The sequence below is a fragment of the Eutrigla gurnardus genome (genome assembly GCF_963514095.1).
Source record: "Eutrigla gurnardus genome assembly, chromosome: 15".
In the NCBI taxonomy this organism is placed as follows: Eukaryota; Metazoa; Chordata; class Actinopteri; order Perciformes; family Triglidae; genus Eutrigla; species Eutrigla gurnardus.
Window position 1 is genome coordinate 22,844,863 of NC_139938.1, and position 19,378 is coordinate 22,864,240.

The 19,378-nt window shown below is 41.7% G+C and overlaps 1 protein-coding gene across 2 annotated transcripts in view; it reads left to right on the plus strand.

Annotated features, from left to right (window-relative positions):
* The window catches only part of ppp3ca (protein phosphatase 3, catalytic subunit, alpha isozyme), a 57,693-nt gene that overhangs the window by 24,652 nt on the left and 13,663 nt on the right, over window positions 1-19,378 (plus strand). For both annotated transcript variants that reach the window (XM_084028623.1, XM_084028624.1), the window contains exons 2-3: window positions 8,662-8,751; window positions 15,306-15,506. In XM_084028623.1, coding sequence (XP_083884749.1) covers window positions 8,697-8,751; window positions 15,306-15,506 — 256 coding nt within the window. In that variant the 5' untranslated portion in view covers window positions 8,662-8,696. The remainder of the gene's footprint in view (window positions 1-8,661; window positions 8,752-15,305; window positions 15,507-19,378) is intronic.

Genomic DNA, 19,378 nt, shown 5'->3' on the forward strand with positions numbered 1-19,378 from the left:
CAACCTCCCTGCAAGCAAACAAATATGCTCTGGCTCTCATAAAAATACCACTCACTTTGTAAATACTAGAGTCAAAAAGCCACCAAATATGAAATTACGCACGGGATTTCTGTTTTCATACGCACAAACAATAAAACATATAGACCAAACAAGTTATTATACGATTAATGAAGTGTAACGTTTTCTATAATAGCTTTATTCTGCTGATGGGACACGAGGATGTTGTTTCAAATATACCTTTCTCCGCATTATGACAGTTATCAATATCATCTTACATCTCAAGCTGGAGAAACCAGGTGTCATATTTTATATGATGCTTGGAAAATAATAAAATTGTCATGCATGATTTCTTTTAATCAAGTCATCGTGATTTGTTTGCAAAAACCATTGAATCCCCCCAACATATGCTGCTGCTTTGACTTGTCCAAAGAGCTGTTCAGGTTCAGCAAAGGAAAAGATGAAAATGTCATTTTTTATTCTAGGTTTCATCTTACCATGTAATGTCAGACTTTTCTGTTTTCTTACACCTGTTGCACCGGAGGCTTTTAAACATTTATTGTGATCCCTAAAGTCACCGTCCGACTGCATCACCACAAACCAGTGTCTTACACAAACATTTCAAAATGTTTAAAAAGGAGTAAAACAAGGCAGTGGATGCATATCATCGTAGGCACTTTCCACTTTTGCTCATTTAAAATCTACATGCATAAAATCATCTCATTATAGAAACAATTCAGTACAATGATTTTCCTTTGTTGGTGATACAAAAATACAACCTTGCTAAGAAAAGCTACTCAAGGGCTAAATACCCTCAACATTTTACAAGAAAGTAACTATTTTTAGACCAAACAGCAGCTGTAAACACATCCCACCAATCTATTTTTGCCACAAGGATGTCATGGTCACTAAATTGCATTATAAGATCAGCAAAACTGAAACACGTTATAGAAAAGATTCATTTCTTTTTCAAAAAGGGTTCGTGTGTTGTGTTTTCTGCAGACCGCTCTCTTTAGTCCGAGGTCAACAACACACTTCCAAATGAAAAAAGGCCACACTGTATCTCTGCCGTGTATATATGTATGTATGTGACGAGCATCTTCAGATTAAAACTACTGTTAATGTTCATTAGCATCACTCCTGAGCACTTGATAGCTTTTTACCGACAAACACCCTCTGTGACACTCGTACTTGGGCAGAGTGATGCTCTGAGCTAAATGCTAACATCATCCCATGCTAACAATGACAATGCTAGCATGTTGATACAGGTAGAAAGTATAGAGATATCGGTATATGTGAGGTATTTAGTTGACCAAGTTCACTATCAAAGCTTTGCTGTTAGCATGTGAACACTTGCTAATTAGCATCAAAGTACAGCTGAGGCTCACAGTCCAAAGTACTGGACATGTTAAGATATTGATTGAAGTTATTATAATCTATGCCGAGGGGGGGCATAAATGTGTGTATTAAAGTTATTTCACCCCGAACCAACAGACATCACCATCCCAAGAGTCACGCTGCTAGCATGGCTAATAAAATTACTAATACAGGTATTTCATTTTTTGATATGCGGGTCAAGCTTTGGAACATTGATATCCATAACTTAGCACCTGCTGGTGTTAAGACGTTCACACCAAACTCACACAAGTTTGACCGCAGGATCAGTTGTATTTATTGTCACCCGGCCGGGTAGGAGGCTTGAGAAAGGAGGGGGGCGTACCTCCATGTACCCGACCATGTTTCATCAATCATGGCTGAGATAACGATTACTGCTGCTTTGAGCATGACATCCCAGATACGCCGTCCTGTCTGAGTTCGTAACATCAGTGGTGACTGTAGTCACTGCGATTACCAAGCTGCACATCAGCTGGTTTACTACAGCGGTAAAAACCCAAAACAAATTATTTTGTTTTGATTTAATTGCAATAAACGGTTAAAAATTATAGCAAAATAATGGTTTGTTAGGACAATAAGCTGCTAACTTTTAGAATGCTTGTTTTCTAAATGGAGTTTAGATCGATCAGAGCTAGGCTAGGCTAACACTGTAGCTGCTCCATCCACACTTAAAATAACGTAGTCCCGGCATAAATACAGCACCTTGTTGTTTGTATAGACAGTCTACGGTTTTAACATATAGTTTCATTCGGTCTCTCTACTAATGTGAGGTTCTATCGTGGAACTCTGGGAGACCACAGACCGCTACGATAGGTTCTTTCTCCATTTCTGATCAGTGACAGCAGGAGGAGAATCTCAACACTGGAAGGTTTCCACATCACAGCATCACCAGAATTATGTGCTGTTTCAACTCGAGCAAATCATTTGCGTGATTGACTTTGTGTTCAATAGCGTCGCATGAAATAATTTGCTGAACGCACCTTTATAGTCACGGACTAAAAAACTGCTTTGCACATTTGTTTTGTTTTTTTCTCTTTCAGCTATCTCATGTTGAATTTGGTGACATGAATTAGTTTCACTTTTGCGTCTCCATTTTCTTTATGTTTCCATTCAGGGTTCTAGACTGTTTGACTGTAATCATAACGTCACATGGAATGATGTAACATGAACAGGGATAATTCGGCCTCTGTAACCCCCCCGCTGACCACGTTCTCTTTTGCAGCGCCGTCCCTTTTTACCTTCTAAAATGCTTCATTTCTAGTATGGAACGTAGGTATACGGTTCATTGCAGTCTGCGACTGCACCACAGGTTGAAAAGAGGGTCAAAAGAGAGGAAGCATGAGAGAGAGGGAGAGTCATGCGTGGATAGATGGGTAGGAGGAAGCAGCAAGCTGTGACTCTTGGACATGTTCTGGTGGGTGCACTGAACCCCGGAGGCTGCAGCCACACTCAGCTCTTTGTTGTTTTTCGTTCTGCACAGGGAGGCAGGGTACTTTCCTGAGCTGGGGAGGAGGATTAGCGTTGCATGGCCTCCATCCCCAACTGCACACATGACCAGCACCGTAGGAAAGCCCCCGACGACGGGCCCAAAAAGAGGTGCGCAAGGGATGAAGGGAGAGGGGCGAGGCACGCACATCGGCTCTCCAATACAGAGGAATGTTGCAAACCCTGTAAATCCTCCAAATGATCACTGCAACACTCTTTCGACATCCCCCCTGTTTCAGCAAGGCTGCCTTCTTTTTCTTCTACTCGTTTTCTACAGTGTCTCTCCCAACTTACACTTTTTCTTCTCTCGTTCTTCAGCAGCACAAACAGACCATCGATTCCTTTAGCTCTAATTCTTATTAACAAACGCCATCCGATAGATCTATCTCTCTCAGCAATGAAACAGTCTCAAAAGATGTGATTCCTGAATTAGGATTTAATCTCTTAGTCATCTTGTTGCTGCAGAACATTTCAAAGGAAACTGCTATTTAATTATATTATTAAAAAAATAAAACAACATCTTCAAAATGATGCCATCCCAAAGCCAAATGTGTGAAACATGAAAAAAACAAGGTCCTCTGCTCTCGCCGAGTGGCTTTTCCTGCCAGGTTATGTCACTTCCTGTAGAATACCACAGATCATCTGTCACCAAATTTTGCCAGCTGTTGGAGCAGAGTGTTCCAGTTGCTGTTTCTTTTCACAACTGCACAACCTCCAGGATGTCACTGAGCTCAGAGAGAAGTAGCTCCAGCACAAAAACGGCATGTACATCTTTGCCTTTTCGTTGCCTTTTTGCCATAGAAACAAGGTTTCCTTGAACAATCCAAATGCAATTGCCAAGCAAAACAATCTCCCATAAGTATTTGTGCATCTTTATGATTGTACTACACTTTTAGAAATACTTTCGGGGCCTACAGTGCAATCAAAGTAATGACATTCTCATGTTGGACGAGTTTCTGCAATGAGACAGCACATACAATTCAACTTAATCTGTCTCAGCGAAATCCAGATTAGCTAATCTTTGAGTCAGGAAATCCAAATTAATTCAAGACGGGTTCTCCAGGCACGGCATGGACACCGGGCTGTCGAGAGGAAAATAAGTATCAGTATATGTGCAAAACTGTTACGAGAGTTGTGACTGAATCACATGCAACATGTTTTGATTTAATTATTGGCTTGCCCTGTTGACGTGCCTACAAATAACTGAGTTAATTATGAGGGAACAGCTGTATAAGCTTCGGTATATAATGTTGGAATAGGCCATTTCTTATTGCCATTCTCTCCTACCGTTGTGCCAGGACGGCGTGCCAGCGAAAACAAGAATTTTAAAAGGAGGGGTCACCGAATGGAGCTGCCAACAGGTCATTGCCACTGCAGAAATACACTAAACCTGAGATACAGCATTTTCTTTCAGTAAATCACATTTAAAATTAGGTTTGCACACTTTTGCCTCTGTGAAAGGAAGTGACTCACTTTCAAGAACGTGTTATTTCAAAGCCACGTAATGTCTTTTAATGCAGTAAATCCAACCTGGCAGTTAGTCATTTTTATTATAGGCTATATAGTAAAAAATCCATCTGAAAAATATTGTTTTAAGTTTGACCAAGGTGCTGAAGTGAGAGCGAGAGCAGCAGCACGAAATCTTCCCGCCACTTTCATCAGCACTCTCTGGTTTATCTTATAGCAGTATTGGCAACTTCAAGGACACGCCGCGTCCACCTCACACTCTGCTCTCATCGAGTCGGCCAAGTGTTTGGGATTTGGTGGTGGGTTGCCTTGTGTGAGCCTCATAGCTCTGCTGTGCAGAGGCCCCGATGCCTGATGAGCAACACCGGCTCCATTTCTACAGATTTATTACTCATCCCGCCACTAATCACATGCTCAGCCTCATCTGTCAGGAAGCGAGCGCCTCCATTGTCTTGACTGACAGCACGATGTCAAAAAAGAAAAGAAAGGCATGACAAAAGTGCATCAGCAAGCGTTTAGCTCGTGCTACTAAATAAGTGGTGTCATTGCTTTCTCAAATGATCATGTCCATCTGTGAAGCGGCAAACACTGCCCCTCCTGTAGCACTACCAGCCGACCAGCTGTTGCTGCAGTCAAAACCAGGGTTGGGCCCCCATCTAGTGGCGGGTCCTCACACACGCTGCCTGAGAAACTGCCCAAATGTCAACTTCAAGAAATTAAATAGGGAATGAACAAACCATGCCAGTTATTCTCTCAGTGATCATTCAAGCAGCATTTTGGTTCACAATTCACGAGTCTAACTGTGTTGACATGAGCTCTTCAGATGTTCAACCATACAAATTACCATCAAAATGCCCAGGCATCCACCATCTCCAAGATATTGGTCTGCTTTGTTGGTAGAGTTTGAGTCTGAATGTCAAATGGAAAATATTTAGGCCACTAAAAGGAATCTCAAAGGTCAATGAAAGGTATAGTATTTGATCCCACATTCAATCTGGACACGTGGAGAAACCAGCAACAGTGATTTAGATTTGGAAAAGTTCCGCCCATAGCCGTCTCTTTCCCAGTGAACGTAGCTAGCAGCAACGAAGGAAGCACCACAAAAAAAGGCGCCAAGTCAGCAGCACAAACAGACTTTTCCTTCAGGCCTCCCTTCAGAGCCACAGCCAAAATTACCATTATGAACATTAGCATATCATATTGAACGCAAGCAACAAACGTGGCAGAGCGTGAGCAGGCAGGCCATATATAATGATATTGATTTATATAGCACTTTTCTTCACAATGTTACAAAGTTATTCACGTAAGAAACGCAAACCAAACAAGGCAGATCTGTCTTTCCGTCTAAACATGTTATTTATTGATTGCTAACAAAAGAAAATCTGAACTACATTACATTACTACACTACATAATGCTCATGCTTCTAGTGAGCATCTGTGAGTTTGCATCTTTGTTCTCGTTCCTCCACACAGTGTGCAGCCAGAGGCGCTGTTTGTGAACAGGCAAGGCAGGCAACTGCTTGGGGCCCCGAGTTGCCAGGGGGCCCCCGAGACTCGGCCCGAGGGCTGTTTTATGAATGTTTAAAAAATCAATTTGATGCCCGCCGCCGCCGCCACTGCCGCTAAAGACCACAATGGAAGACAGAATTAAAAAAGATACTTTTTTTTTCAACCGACCTCCTCATAAAAATAAAGTGTAAATAAACTAGTTAGTTATTATATGGTTTTTATTGTTCTTGACATTTATATATGCACATTTTGAATATAAAAAACGTTGGTTTCATACATCTTTCGTTGGCGTCAGATTATTTAGAAGATTATTATTGTTATTGTTTAGTCAGAAGGGCCCCACTGAAAATTTTGCTTGGGGCCCCAACAGACTCTAGAATCGCCTCTGTGTGCAGCATTGTACCTTTGGGATCTGTTGGATTTCTGCTTGGATCTAAACACTGCAGTGACGTAGGCCAACTGTGGATTACAAAAATGCATCCTTTAGAACCATTAAACCTATCTCAGAACCACTTGAAAAAACACGCAGAAGTGCTTTCATTAAGAGGTACACTCAAACTAGGCGATCAAACGCAATACGAGACGTCATGTGAGTTTGTCCCAAAACGACGGCTGGCCCAAAGAAAACTAGAAGTGGAGGAAAAACCGAGAAGAGAGCAAACAAGGAACCGTTGCAATTGTTTCTAAGCCGTCAACAAAAGCAGCAGTGTGCTCAGAGCGTTTACTGCCAGGAGCAACAATGAAGATGAAAGGCACCGAGAGTCACGAGCTCTGAACCGAGTCATTCTCGTGTTTCAGACCAGTTGCCATGACGAAAAACGTGGGGTAACGATGAAGACGCAAGTCAATGGTCAATAAACACAACTCAAGGAGTAATCCCCTGATTCAGTTACATTCAGTTATTGTACAAAATATCGGGGAATAAGTTGATGAAACAGCTCCTTCAATGTGAAATAATCAGCTGAGCTATATGTGTGAATGCTTGGGGAAGGTGAGCCAGCTGTTTTGGAACTCCCTTTACATTTTGACCTCTGACCTCTGACACACTGACACTAACCATGGAAGGAGCAAAGAAGATGCATCTTAGGTTTGATTGTTGTTGGTTTTGTCACTACCACTATCAGGATACGTCTGTTAGCATTTGTAAAACATTTTGAACTGTAACAAATTAATAAAATAAATACTTTTTTTTACTAAATACACTGCAGCAATATTAGACAATTTGTTCTGATTTAGTCTCTTTGTTCAAAGCTGAAAATGGGTTTGCTACATATTTTTCGTGCTGATAAACAAGGGGATATGTGACTTAAAATAAAGTGCAATTAGTGTATTTGCACTAGCATTAAAATAATAAAATAAGAATAAAAGGAAAAGAGCAGACAATAAATGTCACCTTTTTTTTGACATGCGATGCGATGCACCCACTTTATTCACACACACACACACACACACACACACACACACACACACACACACACACACACACACACACACACACACACACACACACACACACACAACAACAAAAAAATCAACGTTGGCTTGATAGTCACAAGGTGTGTGAACTGGTCTCCTGGGGAAGCTAACTGAAGCTTGTGGTAGGAGCCATTTACATACATTAGACATACATTAGACACCTGCCTCTATTGGTGGTCCGTGGGAACTGCAGCAGAAGCTCTCTGGGTGTATTTACATACATTTATTAGACCCACTGCAAACTGCGGATCCTCTTGATTGGAAACATTGTTCTGCAAAATACAACATTACAGTTTGACTCTGACTTTCCTTCCAGCTTGAGTTGTGTCCAAATCCTAAACGGTGACTTCTTTCTGTTTAGACTACAAACATTCTTTGCCTTTATTTAACTTATTTGTTACATAAAGATGATGTTGAAACCGTTTTCATTGTTTAGAATACAATAAATTAAGGGTTATGGTTTGTGTAAACGGTGTGTTTGGGGAACTAGTCAATCATTTCCCTTTCAGTCCACCAGAGTATATGATCTTATACATATTTGAGAATTATTTATTTATTTATCTGAATATCACAACCCAGATTAAATTATGAAATGATTGCAAACATTAAACGCGGACGAATCACCTCTAAATGTATTGAATAACCTTTGCACAAACAAAATGACGTCACGTCATCACACCTCTAAAACCTTTTTCCTAAAACGTGCGCCAGATCGCCATGTTTGAGTAGCCTAGTTCGCCCAAACCTCGACGGTTTGTCGCCACCAGGTGACACGTCACCGCTATCGTCGCAATAAATCCAAACTGTCCGTGATGCTCGCGTGCACGCGCACGAGCCTCCAGCGCCACTAAACGAACCTTGTCCGGTGATCATGAATTTTTTACACATGTTTGAATCGCTCTCGTCTTCTGTGCGTACAGAAATTTCGAGAATACCGTAGACATGGCGCGCCGTGCGTGCGTGGGGGGCAACCCCGTCTCGGCCTCCATCTGATGGCAGCATCAGGCAGTCCCGTGAAACATTTGCGTGGGAGTTCCCTTCACCGCCATGTCGGGATGGCGCACATCCCCCCCCCCCCTCTCTCCCTCTCTCTCTCCGTGCATCCTCCCCCACATTAACAGCTTAGCAGCAGCAGCAGCAGCAGCAGCAGCTCCTCCTACAGCATCCAGCATCCATCCCTGCCTGGGGAGCAGCAGTCCTACCCGGCGCAGCACCGACGCACGGAGGGGGGCGCATCGTCCAAGTGATGCCACAGCATCAGTCGCATTTCGACAACAAACACCGAGAGTAAACCAAATTAAAATAATCATAATCATAACGACGGAGGGAGAGAAAACCAGCTTCAGCCACGGAGACAGCGACTGCCCATGAAGATGTCTAACGCTGACATGGTCTTAAACGCCACCGATCGGATGGTGAAATGTAAGTGGGAGCCTGCGTTTCGCGTTTGGTCGCGGCTGTAGATACATTACATAACATGTTGTATTTTTCACGTCGTGCATAATATACGCGGCCATCAAGTTGTGTTGAGGGTGATGCTGGTAGTAGGCTGCCGGGGCTTTGATGTTGATAAACAATCCGGGGTTGTCGTTGCTGCAAAGCCCCCCGTCGAGAAGGAGTGCAGCTGAAAAGATGGATTCATTTCATTGTTTTATGTATTATTGCACACATTTATTTGCATTTAAATCTGCGCTGTCACCATTGGCTCAGATAGGCAGAAGAGGAGAGACGAGGGGAAAAACAGCTGAATAGCCGAGCTTGTGGTGGAAGCTGGGGCAGTGATGCAGCAGGATTTCACAGGCTACGACAGGGCCAGTGGAAGAGGAAGAGTGCATGAAAATTGACATTTAATGGGGTATATTTTACCAGCAGTGAGTCACGTTTTCATTTGACGAGGAAAAAAGGGTCTATGAGGGGTCCCGAAAAGCCGCATGAAGAAGGCTGCTCTGTCAGAGAATTACTGAGCATACAACTTGGATCAATGGAGGATGATGAAGTGCTCACAGTTGTGCCATAACTCATTTAGCCCTGCTCATTTTCTTTATTTAATTATTATTATTTGTTTTTACCATGGATCAGTTCACAGTCAGCACTGTGCCTGAATATATTCACATTCGGTATATTATCGTAATGGCCGAGAAGCTCAGTCAGCATTAACAACTTTGTCCTTTAGGCTAGAGAGTTGTGGAAACCAGAGTAATCTGCACTGTGAGATACACTTACGTGACAATGACTGCAGGCACAAAGCATGTCCTGTATGTATGAGCGCTAACAATTGGAAAAAAAGCTTTAATAAGAATTATACTAACAGGTCTGGACCCTCAAAAATTGAACTATATTGTCAGAAAATTAACCAGGTCCTTCCTGAGGAATCCTAACGATACCATTTCATGGGAAAAACACACTGTACCTCCTAAATCCTGAAACATGTTATCAAACTGCTGACACATTACATCATATTTGCCCCGTTAGCACATGATACAGTTAATTGTTTCACTAGTTCATTCTCTCTAAACAGTGCATTGTCATTTGTCTAGAGATCGAAGTTGGTCTAAACAACAATATTAGTTGTTATGCACAAGAGCTCACAACCAAGTTGAAACTACTGTGGTTATTTCTTTGCCTTTTCTGACATGCAGGCATTCAAAAAATATGTCAAACAAATGGTTTATGTCAGCAAACACAGCACAGCCAAGAATTCTGACTCAGACTTTTGCTTTTGTAACACGCTCATGTAACATTTTTGGATTTAAGGTTTGAAACACTCGAGAACATTTTACTTCGGGTTGAGTCCAAGGCATTTGTGTCATTGTTTTTACTATTTGCGTTGATTTTTAGTTAATAAATAGTCCAAATGTCCAAATAGCCATTAATTGGATCATTATTTCACCGCATGAATATTGCTTGTCACTCCTAAACACTCTCCTATTCTTGTATTCCACTTTGAAAAAGTAGTAAAAACCAACGTTTTTCTTCCATTCCCCAAAAGGCTGAAAAGTGATAAAAAAAAAAACAAAAGTTACATGCAAGAAACTAAAATCATGATCCTTCAGGTGATCAAAGGAAGCTATCAGACAGTTTTCCTGCAGTCATTGTGTGTGTCTCACTGATACTACAAGCTGCTCTAAGTTATTTTTATCCCCACGTACGTATCTCTTAAACCACAGCAAGGTTCTCTTTGCTCTAACATGTTTTAACCTGACAGATCATACCTAAAGAGATGCAATAACTGCTGATCACTGCAGTTTGTTTCCCACAGCACTGTCACCGCTGTGCTGTGGGCATCGGGAGGCATATTCAGGTCAGTTATTTCGGGGATGAGGACTTGAGTACACCTGTGAACTCTCTTACTTTATTATAGCACCTTAGAAAATTACTTTCTTCATAAGTCACAGTCGCTGTGCTCCAAAGGAAATATAGTATATGAACTCATAACTGTTTTTGTTTGAAGCTATAAGAATTGTTTCTTTAAATAAATAATTACGCAACAATACTAGAAGCTGCGACAGCTTTAAACTCAACCGGCCTAGTGACAGGCTAAACAGTCACTCTAGCTTTCAGTAGCAAATTGGTAACACCAGTTATGTCGAAATTAATAGTTCAATAGTATCAATGAGCAATAGTTGGTTTTAGCAGAATAGATCTGCTTGAACCTTAGCCTGGAGGTACAAAACCCTTCAAGCATCATGGGAAGCAGATCTCAGCTGGTGGAGCTGTAGGATGTGTTTGAAAAACAGCAACATTATGTTAAGAGCTGTGCACTGTATGTTAAGTGGAGAAATGCAGCACTGTGGAGTTATTCCAATCAGATGAAGCCATCCGGCGTTTCCTACGAGAAGCCTCATTAGCGACTCGAACCTGATGCGCTTCATTCTTTCTCAAAGTCGCCGTACGGAGAAACCATTCGCAGGAAAACGCATCGTGATCGGAGAATTTAATGCGTGTGCATTCCCAACAGCATCTATGTGAACCCTTCAATGCAAATTGCAGTTTTCTGTGGCGGCACTGGCTGTACTCCAACAGTCAGCTGCTGCTGCTGCTGTTGCCCGGCAACATACCGTATTTCATAGTTCAACTCTGCTCTGGTGCTGAGCACAAGTCAGCTTTTCATCTCACCATACATTTGTGTGAGTGCACTTGTGCATTTGCAGTTGCATATGTCTGTAAAATACATTACCTCGGGTTTTTTTGTTTTTTATTATTTATTTGTTATTAGCGGGCTTACTTTGTTACTTCTTTCTTCCTAAGTGTTATGTCCTTTTCAAAGCATCGACATGCAGTTCTATTCCAGTATTATTGTTGAAAAGGTGCCAGCAGTTTGAAAAAGAGTACTGTGTGTCCAAAAGTAAAATCAATTCAGGGTGTCTTCTTACAATCATGTACATTACATGCATGTAATGTCACTTACAGCAATGTATTCCTCTTAATTCCCCTATAAATTGGTCTGTGAAGGTCATTCATCATTGTATTTTAGATGTGTTTTGCAGAGTCGTATCGTTGCGCTGTCATGCCACACAGCAACATCAACCCAACTGAAACTTGAGACAGTTTGAGCGGTGACGTGCCGAGTCTGTACTTGCTGGTAAAGTGTCAAAGTACGCCTCACCATCACAGATACACACTGCCCACATTTTTTTAGTCCCATTAAATTGCCCTCTCTAGGGCCTGCCTCATTATCCCAGGAGCAGCGTCTTCTGAGATGTCTCTTGTCAAGCATTCATTATTAAAGATCATGTTGATCATGTTCGGTTCAAGCCTGAGCTTTGAGGCTCGTCCTTTGTCTTCTCTTCCTTTGGCAATGCTAGAGTGGCCCTGTTTGCTATGCGCTGCACAAATCTGGCAGGCATAGCCTTACTCTGGAAAATACTGCTGCTGATGGCACGGGTGGGAGTAGGGTACTGGAATATTTTACACATAGTCTTGATAAAAGTAAAAAAAGTGGGTCAGAGTAGACGTTACTGCGTGACCTTTTCGAAGGGGCGGAGGTGGTGTATGATGATATAATGTTGTAGGAGAACTATTCAAGTAAAGACCACTTTTAGGCTATGAAATAAATAGCATGGTAAAATAACATCATGCCACCAAGCCCTCATGTTCAAACAACAAGAAAAGCTACTATGCTGTATGTATGACGGCCACGGGAATTGGACTTGGTTCTAAAGCTGTTGAAGTGTTTATTCAGCAACTCTAGCACTGCACTAGACCATTTTGCATGTCAAAAAGTTGCATTTTGCTGTACAACTGTTTGAACTATGAAGTTCTGAAGCACAAGTCACTGGATATAACGAGATACGTTAGCAAAGTTAGCTAGCGAGCTAGCAAGCCCAGGTACAGACATGTTGGTGACGTACATTGTGAGAGATGTACTTCACAATGGGGTTATGCACAAATGTCATGGCACTACAACAACCCTTCTACACACTGTGGCTTTCTTGACCGGCAAAATCATCTTTTAAATTGACAAACACCATATGTGTAATTCATGGCACAGTTCAAACGGGATCGCCGTTGACTACAGTTCATATTTTTCTTCTTTTAATGAGTCCTCCAACTTTGTCCCCAGCACTCATAGTCACCAACTTTTCGGCTCAGCTGCCTGTTCCACCAGTAGAGACTGAGCTGTGGTATTTATGATGGAATTCCAAAACATAGGGTGCAGTCGAATAGTCTTTTTTGCTTCGGAAGGTTCCTGACTGAAGAAGTGACCCGGAAGTAAACAAGTGGCCGCCATGATAAGAGCTGTTCGGATTCTCTAAATGCAAAGGAAAGGAGCTCCAATGCTTCCTTTCAGAGCTCCTTTAGCATAGGATGCAATGGACCTTGAAAGGAGATTACGCCGACCCACAATTCTTTGCGAGAGCAACATTTAAAGTGCCGCACACCTCGGCCGTTAATGAAAACAAACGATATGAGCATTTGCATATTTAACAATTACTTTCATGCAGACATATAGTAATTGGAATAGTGTTGATAAATGTGTATGAACAGTGATAATAATTGAATGGTATTTTTTATTTATTTCAATCATGTTACAATGTTTGACAAAAACGAAACTAAAACCACAAATGAAACGTAAATAAAGCAACCGGTCAAACAGGAAGGAGGAGCTGCTGGACTGAAGCCGGTCAGTGAACCAGCTGTTGATAAAACCAACATGTGGAGAAGTGGACGATGCGCTTTTTGTAGTCCATTATTGTAGTTTCTCCAGCGCAGACGCACGACAATCTCCGGTGCCGATAATCAGCTGTCAATCATCAGCGGCCGCGTTTTAATGACGTAGCTTAGAGAAAGTCTGGTCGGATTCTCTGAGCACCGCGGTCGACTATTCCTAAATCCTTTTGAGTTCTCCTATCGCCTTTCCTTAACCCCGTGACGTTTTCCCCAAAGGTCAAGGAATAGGAGTTAGGACCTTATTTTTTGACTATTCGACTGCACCCATACTGTCCAGATTTCTAAATACTGCGGTATACCATAACACCAGCATCACCAAGGCAGCCAACACGGAGGTATAAACTCAAACACAAGAACAACCCAACAGTAGCTGCAGCCCATTAACACACATTAAAGCACAGTTGCATAGAGCAACACACACAATGACAAAGAACAAATTTGTTGTTGATACTCACCAGTCGTCATTCGAACGTCATTCTTGTGCACCACAAAGTCCTCCGCAAGTTGCTCGAGGTCGAGCTTCTCGGCTCATTCTTTTTTCAAAGCATAATATTGCCTCCCTGGTCCCAGGTTGCTCCTGAAATTTAAAAAGTTTTGAGCTGAAAAGGCACTCTGCAGTCAAGGCTATGGGAGGGTTTATTGTCACAAACAGCAGAAAGGCTCACACACCTAGCTGAAGGGAAAAGTTCCGAAGCAAATGTAGAAATCACCAATGGAGGCATGCGATATCGTTTATTTGTGCTGTGCTTGCCGGGTGGTGCGGTAAATCAGTGATAAAGGTAGATGCAGCCTTTTTAACTATACTGAGGTACAAAACCGTAGCTCATAATGTCATCCTTAATTTTGTTGCATTGCATGTTAGTACTTATTACTTTTCTTTTGATCTCAATTATCTACAAACTTCGACACTTTAAGGGTTTTCTATGCTTAACCAGATGATCTGTATAAATGGCTACACAGGCCCCTATGAATCCAGCACAGCTCATGGAAATTTGCACCATACCTAATAAATTACATTTGCTGCTGCTGAAGTAATGATCTGTGGTTGTATTTCACACTCTCATAGGCAGCCTGTTGGGTACTGCAGGTGACTGGTGCATTTTAATGGCTACAGGCTTTCACAATCCAGGGAGTGTAGCATGCAGCCGCACATCTGTAACGGAATAACTGTCGTAACAGTAGTTTGGTGTGTGTCGATCTATTCCAGCCACTGATCTCGCTGCTGTTTGTATACAGTTACATTTATATAAGTAAGGCATATTGTATTGGGCGTTATATTGTATTTAATGTCTGCATTATGAATAGACAATACTGACATAAAGACATTTGAGTCACACTGCAAAAATAACTGCAGAGGGATTTGCACCTCTGACATACCATTGAAAAAAAAAGATTTGTAGATATGTAATAATCTGTGAATAATAATGGTGTTTGACATATGCTCCTGAATAATTTAAGGTATTCCCGTTTAATTTGAATTTTCAAATGGCTTATGCATATTAAGCAACGCCATGTTTATGATAATAGTTTTCATGCCAAACAAGTAGGTCTACTGCAAGTCAACGAAGATGGATGCAGCAGTACAATAATGCCTGCAGGCAAAACATGCATGGGGATTTCTCAAATAGGATTTCTGCATGAATTCCTTGATGATATGTTGTGTGCATCAGTGTTGTTTGCCGCTATTCTCTCACAGCAGCGCAACAAAACAAGAATCAAGATTCGTATCAATGATGGCGTTAACAGTAGCCATAGTTACCGCGATGTCCCTTTTGTTTAAATGTCACCTTGTGGTCTGTCCTCAGCTGTTCCCTTCCCCCTGAGCCACCGCCTTACAATGAAGGAAGTGTTTGACTGCGAAGGGAAACCTCGCGTGGATCTCCTGAAAGCCCACCTCACCAAGGAGGGCCGTGTAGAGGAAGCCGTGGCACTTCGGATCATCAACGAGGGGGCGGCTATCCTGCGCCAGGAGAAAACTATACTGGACATCGAGGCACCAGTCACAGGTATTTAACCTGGTCCTTGTCCTGCTGCACTGGAGTCAGCTGTACAGGAGACAAAACATACTTATTGGCTTTTAAATCAAAAAGTTACTTGCATTGCATGAGCGTACTTATGTTCCCCGGGTCCTATGTTGCTCGCTTTGTATGTGACCGGGGAACATAGGACCCTTTTTTTGAAAAAGGGTCCTATGTTCCCCGGTTTGACTGTTATTTTTTCCATCATCAGTGCCGAATTCCACGGCCAATAGGCCTATGTAAGCCTACAGGCCATTTGATGAGCATATCCAAATAGGCCTAGATGAGGAGAGATTAGGCTGTAAATTGGCTTTTGTTTTTGTCATATTTGGACAGTTTAAACTTAACTAAATATGTATTGCGACCGGGGAACATAGGACCCTTTTTGGGAAAAACGGGGAACATAGGACCGGGACCATAAGGATGACCCCAGCATTACTGCACAAAAACATTGGCTTCACATTTAGTGTGAACACAGCATAAGTAACCACATCATAAACCAGCATATTGAACATTAACCTCTTCAATAAACATCCTTCAGTAGCTTCCTGGCCCAAATATTTCAGTGTTAGCATGAGCAAACTCTCATGAATTGCACAGTCAAAGTTAGCAAGTGGCCTACAGTTGAGGAAGGTTAAACATTTAGCAGCCGCCTAATGAAATAGCCATGGTCAGCGTATCGTCCCCAAGCGGGATATTTTAAAAGATTTTTTTGTTCAGAGACTACAAATCAATGCTAATGTTGCTCCATGTCTGCTGAATGTGTAAGAAGGTAATTGTTTGGTAATATGTTAGCCAGCCTGCTGCTTTGTTAGCTTGGCGTGGAGTTCTTTTACCCCGAAGTGTCCAAACAATTTAATTATACTTACAAAATTCTTCTTCTACTTCCTTTAGGTACCGTAACACTTTAGACTTCAGCATGTCAAGGTAGAATTTTAACACCCTGGTGTCTATCAGGGGTACAGATGATAACTAAAATGATGATGTGATGGGACAAGTTAGCTGTTAGTGAGCTAATGTTAGCCATGTGTTAGCAAGTTACTGTAGTTAGCTAGGGTACAAACTAGATTACTGATGTATCCACACTCCTGTGTCTTTAGTTTTCGGTTCAGCAGCTTATAAAAACTTAGCTCTGGGTTCTTTACTCTGACTTCCAAACACAGCCGGCTCTTGGCATTTTTCTGTTGTTTGTAAGCAGATGAAATTCAAGGAGGCACCTTCACAGGATACAAAATCAATGGAGAGCAATGATTTGTTTGACTGAATAGTGCCTTGTCTCTGTGCTCACAATGCTAATACGCTGATGCTAAACAGGTGTGATGATTATAATGTTTTCAACTGCAGTTTAGCAGTGTTATGATGATTATGGTTTATGGTAGCCTAATATGTCCGTAGAGAGAGTAGAGAAGAGAAGATAACAGCGGACAAAAATGCGGTAAAAAAGATGTAAAGGGAAGATGTGGTCTGGCAGTTATTCCAGTAGTGAAAAAATAAACAAGGCACCTGAGTGCAAGTGAAAAAGAAATGCAGATAAGAGAAATGTGTATGAACTTCTTTCAGTACACGTAGAATCACCATCATCCTGTCATGTAGGCTAAGTGTAATAGGCCAACAACATTTCAGAAGCACTGAATCTCTCATTATGAGGCATCTCATCAAAGAATCACTTGGTTCCTTTGTGGGTGAAGCATTTCAAGTGGACTACTACAGTGATCTGACTCTGAAGAAAGTCTTATTTAATTATTCTTTTGAACTGATTCAATTACAGTATGGCTCAAAGTAATCCTGCTCAACACTTGTGTAACTTATCTCACTAAATGCATCAATTTTATTTCAGTAAATCAAGAACATTAACATACATCAAGGTAGAATGTATGTATGTTTGAAGAAAACTGAATTATCTGCATGTTAGCATACTGAAAGCAGCGTAAGGTAGAAGTCAGTGCATTTTAATATCGATCTGCTTCAGAACATTCCCAAACTAAAAGGTGCAAGTAGGGTATCAAACCTCAAACCTTTTTTTGTTACCCAGTGAAATATCTAATATTGAGGATGGAAAATTGTTGCTAAGAACTGATCAAGAAATGCCTCATTAGATTCCTACCATCATCATATCATAAAACCTCAACATTCCAATGCAGTTTACCGACCAGCGTTGCAACCACACATGTGAACCGTCTCTGGCCTCATGTCATATGTGGTGAGGTGTAATGTTCAATTTATCTTTATCATGTCGTTCAGCTTGACACGAGACTGTGTGATATTAAATATACATGGAATTAGCATCCCATCAGCTTAATTGTCTTGAAAGCTAGTACAGCGTTTAGCCAAAACAAAGGTGACAAATGGATGAAATGCACATTGACTTTAAGAGAAGTCTCGGCTCCACATCCTGCCTAGCGTCAGGAAAATGGAGGCTTTATGTATTAAGCATGAAATATGGATGATGAACTGAGCATTGTGTACGGGCATTTGTGAGTGTGGAGGACTGTTTTATGTCTTTGTGAGCTTGGGATGTGTTTGAATGTGTGTGTGTGTGTGTAGTCGTATATTATGAGGCATTTTTGCACTTGTGAATCTTTACTTGCATGGATGTGTTCCACGGTTGTGTTTGTGCATGTATGTGTGTGTGCGTGTGTGTGTGTATGTGTGTGTGTCTGTGCATGCGTGCGTTTGATTGCTTTAGTCACACAAGCAGTCTCCCACTCACATTGCTCTAAGCTTTGAGTGGGCGAAGGCCACTGTGGAGCTGATAGGGGAGACAGAAAAGAGAGAGGAGATGGAGGATGAGCAGGAGAGAAGGAGACAGAGGAAGATGATAATGAAAAATTGAAGGCAGCGAGGAAATGAGATGTAGGTTTCCACTCCAGAGCCATAGTGTTCACTGCGAGAAAAAAAAGTATGTGTCTCCCCCGAGAGCTCGAGCTGCTCTACCTCTTTGAGGTGAGAGCTTCTCATTTCTCTGTGGAGGTCAGCGGCCTTTCAGCCAAAGACCATAAATATCTCAATAAAAACGAGGCCCTGGGGCGCCGGGCAGCTCAGTCGGTAGAGTCGGCGCCCCACGTACCGAGGCTAAGTCCTCACTGGAGCGGCTCTGGGTTCCCTTTCTGTGTGGCATCCCCCTCTCTCTCTCACACACACACTGTCCTCACACTAAAAGAAAGGCAAACAAAAATAACTGAAATATGTTTTAAAAAAAGGACGAGAGACATTTATACCATTATATTCCTCTTAAGGTGTTTTGATACCGGCTTTTATTGTAGATTAAATAGATGATATTCATTCTAACTGTAGGAATGTGCCTACAATTGAAAGGGGTCAAAGACTCAGCGGTTATAGAGGCAGTTCACTGTAAAAATCAGAAATATATATTTTCCCTCTTACCTGCACCCGTAGTGCTATTTATCAATCTGGATTGATTTGGTGTGAGTTGCCTAGTTTTGGAGTAGCCGCCGTAGAGATGTCTGCCGTCTCTCCGATATAATAGGACTAAATGGCTGTGGGCTTGTGGTGCTCAAGCGCCAAAAAAAATAATAATTTGAAGCCACAAGTTGAGTGCCATAAAGTCCCATTATATTCAAGAGAAGGCAGAAATCTCTAAAGCCGATAGGCAGCTCAAACCAAATAAATCTAGATTGATAAATAGCAATAGGAAAAATGTAAATGTTGGCTCTAATAGAATAATTGACTGTTCTGCATTGAAGGAATGGAAAGGAACAATGAAGAAATGTCTGAGTGGAGCAGGTGGACCCAAACTGAGAACTTGAAGAACTCGATCTTTCTTTAAAAGTCCAACTGAACATCACAGAACAAACCAAGGATCAGACATGGACTGAACCGAAATACAAACTCATCTGACA